At 28.6% G+C, this 7,829-nt stretch overlaps 1 protein-coding gene across 1 annotated transcript; it reads right to left on the bottom strand.

Moving 5' to 3' along the window:
- Positions 1 to 4,577: 4,577 nt before the first annotated feature.
- Positions 4,578 to 6,616, bottom strand: LOC105626655 (odorant receptor 67c-like). Its single transcript, XM_012207948.1, has 5 exons — positions 6,284 to 6,616; positions 5,497 to 5,730; positions 5,275 to 5,388; positions 4,754 to 4,909; positions 4,578 to 4,628 (listed from the first exon to the last, which is right to left on the bottom strand). Exons 1-5 carry the CDS (start codon positions 6,614 to 6,616, stop codon positions 4,578 to 4,580), a joined length of 888 nt encoding a protein of 295 aa, XP_012063338.1.
- Between the last annotated feature and the right edge of the window lie 1,213 nt (positions 6,617 to 7,829).

The following is a 7,829-nucleotide window of genomic DNA, read 5'->3' as shown; positions in this document are numbered from 1 at the left end:
AGAGAGAGAGAGAGAGTAAATAATTAATATATTCTAAACAACTTTTGTAATGTGATGACAAAGAAAAATTTTTCGATATTCTCACAAAATAAAATAATTCTGTCTTTCCATTAGTATTTCAAATAAAGACACTGGATTCATAAAGGTGGATAACATTAGAAATATTTTCAAACACATGTACATATACTGTAAAAAATAAATGTTAATTTTAATTTATAGTCATATAGTGGATTTTCTGAGACATGCAAAAATGTTAAAATTAACATTTTTGTGTACGTCTTTAAGTTAAAATTAACATTTTATTTTTTACATTGTACACATTATCAATTTGTCTGTTAACGTAGCACTGTAAATACACTTAAATTTTTATAGAAATTATTGTATATGAAAGAGCGTTATATTCGCTATTGAAGAAGGAGCTTTCTATCGAGGAGCTTTGTTAGAGAAGGAAATAAAAACGTACCTTAATTTGTTGTAATAAAAATGCCAATTGCACAGTTGTTGTGGGTAGCTCCGAGAAGATGTTGCAGATTACGTGACAAGGAAAAAGGCAGCTCGACGGAATGATATTTTTTTGTAATGAAGATAAGTGCTTCATAATACTGTAACTATTTTTGTAAAATAGTTTTCACGCTATATCTTTAACCTTTTAGTAAATACAAAAATCTTAAACAAATAAATTTCGATCTATACTAATATTCCTATAAAAACTGCATATATAGGAAATATAATAAAAATATTGTTAATAAGTATATATATTTAATTTTTAGTTATAAAAAATATTATTACATAATTAAATATTGTATTACATAATTAACTTTATTCGAGAAAATAATAATAATTACAAAACAAACTCTCAAATTTTAAACAACAAATAAAGTAAGCTAATGAGAGAGTCAGTGCTGATAAACGACGTAACTTCTTGTGAAATAATTTAATAATTTAATACTACTAATTTATTTAATAATTTAATACTCAGTAGTTGGAATGATGTTTTCTTTATTTGAACGTTTCAATTCTTTTTGGAGTTTTCCTCAGTAATGTAAATATAAAAGTATTATAGCTCACATATCCATAATGATTAAATCATTCACAAATTGACAAAGGTGAAGCGTTACTAATCATTAAAGAACGAGAAGCATGCCACATCTAAATCCGAGCAACACGTCATGTACGGACATGATTTTAATATGTGCAATCTTTATACCTGAATTCAATACATTTTTAATTTAATTTGATTTATAACATATTTATAATATATAACAAAGCTTGATATGCTTCTCTTTTCTTATTATGTTTATTTCAATAAGTGTAAACCAATGATAATCATTTGTGTTTGTTTGCATTTGTTTTTTTGATCTGAATCGATATTAATGCATAGAACAAAAATTAAAAACTGTACCTTTCATGCCTGCTTATATAATCTTATTTGACAAATTAATATTTTTGTAAAAAAGCCTCAGTGGTCGAGTTGGCTAAAACACTCTTTCCAAAAAGTCGAGAGGTCTCCGAATTAAACCGTGGCTGAGGTAATATTTTTCACAATAAGTTTCTTTCTTTCTTTCTTTTTAATTTAGGAAGAATTATTAGCGTTATAGTTGAAAGCTAACTGTGTTAAAAGTTCGAAAATTATCGGCGCTCAGACATATCTGAAATAAATTGTTTTAATGAAAAGGATATATAATGTATTCTTCGAAACATCTAACTTTAATCGATCATGGCTTTCTTTATCATATTTGATGTAATATTTTTGTATAATTATATTTATTTTTATTTTATATATGTGAAATGTTTTAGCAATCTTCTGTCTCAGAATTACATCATAATTATTTCTTGTTTCAGGATTACAGGCAAATTATGATGAAATCCTCAAACTTACCAATGGTATCAGAAAACAATTGAATACACCTACCAGCACTCGTTAGATGAATAAATTGAATAAAAAGAACAGCTTATGTGAATTGATGTGCTCTTAAAAGGTATCTCCATTTTGATGATGAGCATCGATGAATTTTCATTTTTGATCCTCTTATTGTGCTTATTGTATAAAGAAATACTGACGTTATATGCGAGCAAATTATAATGTTGGAGACCCAACGAGATACGTAAGCTATTCTGATCATTGTGTACTCATCCAAAATATCGCATTTCTTCCAATCTTTAATCATGCATGTTATAATTTTTGTTCAGTAAACTATAAGAGATTCTTTAAAGAAATGTTTAAGGTTGCATAAAGACAGAAATTTCTTTATTTTATCTTTATGTTAAACATAAATTAAAATTATATTTATAGAAATAAAGAAAATCTGTTCAATGTAATTTATAACCTGAGAACTAGAATGAAGATGGGAAATGTTTATAAATCGCATGATTCTGTGCTCGGTATATATCGTGAAACAGCCTTATCGCGTATCAAATGCGAAAAAAATCATTTTGATAAACGTAAGGGAATAAATGAAAATTAAGCTTATTGCGTCTGAGATTCATTAAATTTTTCAAGATATACAATCACGTATTGGTACTGAAAGATTTGAAATACGATCATTGCTGATATGCTGAGGACTTTAAGTAAAATTGCATACGATGTACCCGGCCATACATCAGTTATACGAAGACTGTATTACATAGATCGGCACACGGTATTCGAATTTATTTCAGTCTTCATCAAGCTCGGAGACAATTCTTCATAGAAATGACACGGTAAGTTGTACTAATTCTCGATTTTCTTTTACATTTACATTATAAACAAAATTATGATATAGAAGGCCTCGATTTATATATTTACTAATTTCAGATTATTTAACAAATTATTTAATATCAATCTCGTATAGAGATTGGTTCAATTCAAATACTTGTCACAACAACAAGATTAAAAAAACTTTGTCTTCAAATCGTTTCAATTTCAAATCGTCATAGATTGGAAGAAAAAATTTCCAATTACGACATGATTGAATGTCTTAAGTCACTTCTGGGATATGGTCAATTGAGAAATCTCAGTGAAAATTCTAAGAATTCACAGCTCGACTGTATAAGAGATAATAATTTTTTTTTGCTTACTTTATGTTTTATTTTTCATTGTTAGAAGTCAGAAAAGCTATAAAACGATCGATGTTTTCATAATTACAAAACAAAAAGTAGCAAATCCAGCCACGGAAACATCCAATATACTTTCGTATACGCAGTCGTCCGTTATTTGCATTAAAAATGCAAGAAAAAATGTACGTGCTGAACATACGTATGAGTATCAAATGTGTAGAATACTTAATACTATTAAATATGTCGAAAAGAGATATACAGCAGCAATTGTGGAAGATAAATTCTTAAGGGTAAATTGAAAGCGAGGCTAAAAATTTGCGATGATATAAGAGAAAGTTGAGCAATGTATACATTTATCTTTAAAAAGTACAATAATATTATTATTGAATGAGATACATTGATGTATTTTTACATGAAAACAGATATTGTTAGCCAGATGAAATACTTAAAAGACTTCTCTAGTTTTTAAAGATTAATAATTTATATTATAAATGAGAAAAATTACGAAATGTGAACATATTGTTTCTATGTTTTAAATTGTTTTGTTTAAAGGCTATATTATCTAAAAAGTATTTAGATAAATTAACTTATAATTTTATTTTTTATTTAGATAATTTTAAAATAAAATCACTTTTATTTTATTTTAGATATGTAATTTATATGCAATTTATCTCATCTTCATCTAGATAATTTTTTTAGTTATCTAAGCGTAACACTATATATATGAAAATTTATACGTGAGAAGAGAGCCTTAATGTCGGCGGGTATAGATAGATGAAAGAAAAAAAACGAACAGGGGAAGCGGACATAGTACATTATCTCTGGAATTACTCGAACCTTATAAATTCAGAAACCGTGCACGAGCGGTACAGTGAGGAAAGTTAAATTGCTACGTTGGCATTGAATACATATATCGAGGGAAAAAATAATTATTCGCAGCGGTACACCTATTGTTATTGTGAGCAAGTAAGTACACAGATCACAGTAAGTGAACAACATGAATGAAAAAACAAAACTGGAATTTTTGCATTTATGTTTTATCGAAATTTAAAGTATACACAATTTTCTGAAGTGTAATAAATATAAATGTCTAAAACTTAGTTTGAACTCTATTGTCAATATGAAGTAAGAGAATGTGAATAATTTATTAAAATATAGAGAGAAAATAAATAATATTGAAAATGCTTTTTACATATTTTTAAAAATCCTAAAAATTTCTGAAGCAATTTATTACAATTATATTGTTCAAAAAATTTATTTTTATTTAGTCAGTTATTTCTTATTATTAGTTAGTTGCATTATTTTTACTTATGTTATTTTTTAGTTATGTTATTTTTATTAATTTACTTATTTTTTATATATTATATTTTATATATTATATAGATTTTTTATATATTATATTCACTTTTTCACTTTTCGTATATTTAATAAAACAGATATCGTTTCAACTATATGTAATGCTACACTTACTACTGTCTAATACACCGATAATCACGATGGATACACTTGGCACAAGTAATTGTTATCCATTTAAGCCTCGTTTAATACATCGCATGCAACACTGACATATACGAAGCTGATGCTTTCATTACCTAATTGAAGAGAAATGATAAATTTTGTTCGCGTAATAAATCAGATACTATTTTCTATTTTGTCTTAAGAAACATGAAATATTTTGACGTTTTATCTCGTTAATATTCGCAATTAAAATTCTCACACTCGTAAATCCTTCTAAAGAAAGATCCATAACATTTCCAGCAGTAATCGTTAATCTCTTCTGTGATCTTAATATCACAAATAACAAAATTCGACACTCGGCAGGTGTCATGTTATACCATAGTGCCTCGTAGGCTGCATCGCCAACCGATTTGCTCTAAAAAAGAGAATGGTATACAAATTTTAAAAAATCTATTAATTTATCAAGGCACGTTACAGAATTATTCGAAATGAATTCAGAGATTTCTCTAGAAAACACAATAAAAATTTAGGGAATAATTAAATAATTCCGATCAGAAAATCTATTTCGAATAATTCCATAACGTACCTTGAATTAAATTTCAAGTTTGATCCATATTTTTTTAACATTCAAGAAACACATATACATAAATACACATTAAACTGATCAAGCTTGATAAATTGTTCTATAGAAGAAGGGAAAAAGTTTGAAAATTGATTACCAGTAGCTCGAAAGAATAAAATAGAATATTACACATCATATAAGATAAAATATGTGCAAACCTTGGCGCTAAGGTATTCTCCCGCGAAACAAAAGATAAAAGCTTCTAACGTTACGGCGACGTAAAAAATAGCGGATTTCAAAATCACCACTATGGCTCCATCCCTAACAAGAGACTTGAAAAACATTGCAAAGAACTCGAAAGATATTTAATAAATTTAATAAATTTAATGTAAAATTACAAAATAATGCCATAAATTTTATTAATTAACGATGCAACTTACGGCTATGATGGTAAAACCGATGCAGCAGATGACCACGGTATTCGATAAAAACTGCATCAGCGCGATGTCGGAATAAAGCTCCTCAATATTCTCTGAAAGGGTTATTATCTTTTGGTGCCGGATAATCACAAGCCTGACACTTGTGACGATTGAATCACGCTGAGAAATTCCGTTGCCGCAAATTGTCAGTAATTCCCGGCGAAGAATATCGATCTGTCCACTTACGTGAAGTACCTAAACGTAACTATTAATAGATTCCATAAAATGAACTCCCGCAAATTAATAATCTTTTTCAAAGTATCTAAATTTTAAATACAAAATCAGAGAAGACAAAAATCAATCTTAATTGTACGCTTTAATTAATGCTCGCAGGAGCATAAGCAAAAAAAAAGAAAGAAGAGATAGAGAAGAAAGCTAATAAGAAGCTAATAAATAAAATAAATCTTAAAAATAAAGAAATAAATTAAAAGAAATAATTAATTAAGGGAATAATCTTATTTTTGTGAATCTTGGTGATGAATAATAATCTTATGCAAATTTTTTGCAAATAAATTTTTCAGTTTTATACATTATGCATCGATTCGGTTTGTCGGACTTGAAAACGCAATTATAAACTGCAATATTAATATTTCAAATTACATTGATTGTCAATTTAATAATGATGATAATAAATAAGATCTTAAAAATTTGCAAAGATTTATTTTCTCATAGATTTAATTATAAATCTTCTAATTATAAATCTTAAAAAGCTACTAATCATTCACGTGATCGGTTAAATTAAACTCACCAGCGTAATGATCAAGCAATTCATCATACCAACTAAAGTGGCGATTGACACTACATGAAGAATCTGACCGACCGCTAAAAGCTCAAAGAGGGGAGACACGTCAACTTTGAAGGGAAATTTCATCTTTACAGGCAGCACTCTCGAACTAATGTTCAGATTTTCCTTAAAATCGGTCGACAAACGTAGAAAATTGGTCACGGAGTAGCAAATTGCAGCTGCAGCGTTAATGCTGATCAACACGTTCGAACAATAACGTGATAAATTGGCATTACTTGCCATAATACACGATACCGATTTGTCGTAAATGTTGACGTTAGTCCAATCTTCTTCCATCGTTAATACGATATCATAAAAAATCCTGTAAGAAAATCGCTTGCATCGAATTGTATCTTGCATCGAATATCTTTGTTGTTTACATTAAGGAACTATTCCTACCTGCGGTTCAACCAGAGAGAGATCAATTTTAGAAAACTAAGACTATAAGCCAACGTAATGCTAAGCGCATCGACAAGATTCGAAATATTGTTGACGTCGAAGTGATCGAAGATGTACACATATTGAAAGTACAACGCAAACACTAAGCTCATCATGTATGTGAACCAAGTGATGGTTCCATACTGCAAACCCGGCCAGATTCCAACAAAGCGAAGTCCAATCTCGACGGAAGTGCTGATGGAAGTTGCGCGCATTATCTCGCATGGGATCGAACCACGTCAACGTTTTCTCGTCAAAGGCAAAACGATTATCGTGCGAACATCACTTGGAAATTAAGCATTGAGTTTCAACGAGCTATAACTCCAGTTGCTATGCCAGGTAACAATATATTGCCCCTTCATCGATCGTTATCAATCAATCGCAATTACGCGCGCTCTTACCGTTTCTGATGCGACAAAAAAGAAACATACGTTACATTTTTACGCTGATTATGGGTTATTACAAAGAAGAAAGAGCATAATTCGAAGCTACGTATTGAAAGTTACAAGGAGGGGGATGTAAGTTATTCATTTAACAAAAAAAAAAAAATGAGAGATCCGTTGAGCCCATGTGAACAATGCCAGACGCGTTGAAAGACTTGAGAAATACAAAAGCAAAGAAAAGGGTCGAGTGTTGTTAAAAGGAGACTTGAGAGAAGTTCTAAGTTCATTATTGTTTTATAAACAAAAATAATATGAAATTATCATATAATCATGTTCACATGCTGCTTAGAAAAGATCAGAGGAGATAATCTATACATATCAAAATATGAATGTCAATGTATCATGCTACTTACAAAAGTATGTCAATCAAAAAAGATTATTTGTATAAATTAAAAATATTATAAATAAAAGGACATCTTACTTTTTAATATATTGCAATAATATCATTCACGTATTCGTAATTTTCTCTTCGTTAATATTGGAAGTTAACGTTACGTTATTGATAGTATCTAACTAATTATTGCAGAAAATAAGTTTTACTTATTATATAAAAAATAATATTATTTTTTTGTGTATATTATTGAGTTATTTTTATATATATATATATATATATATATATATATATATAT

Source organism: Atta cephalotes, assembly GCF_000143395.1.
Source record: "Atta cephalotes unplaced genomic scaffold scaffold00005, whole genome shotgun sequence".
NCBI lineage: Eukaryota > Metazoa > Arthropoda > Insecta > Hymenoptera > Formicidae > Atta > Atta cephalotes.
Note: the sequence above shows the minus strand (reverse complement) of the source record. Positions and strands in the feature narration are given on the sequence as shown.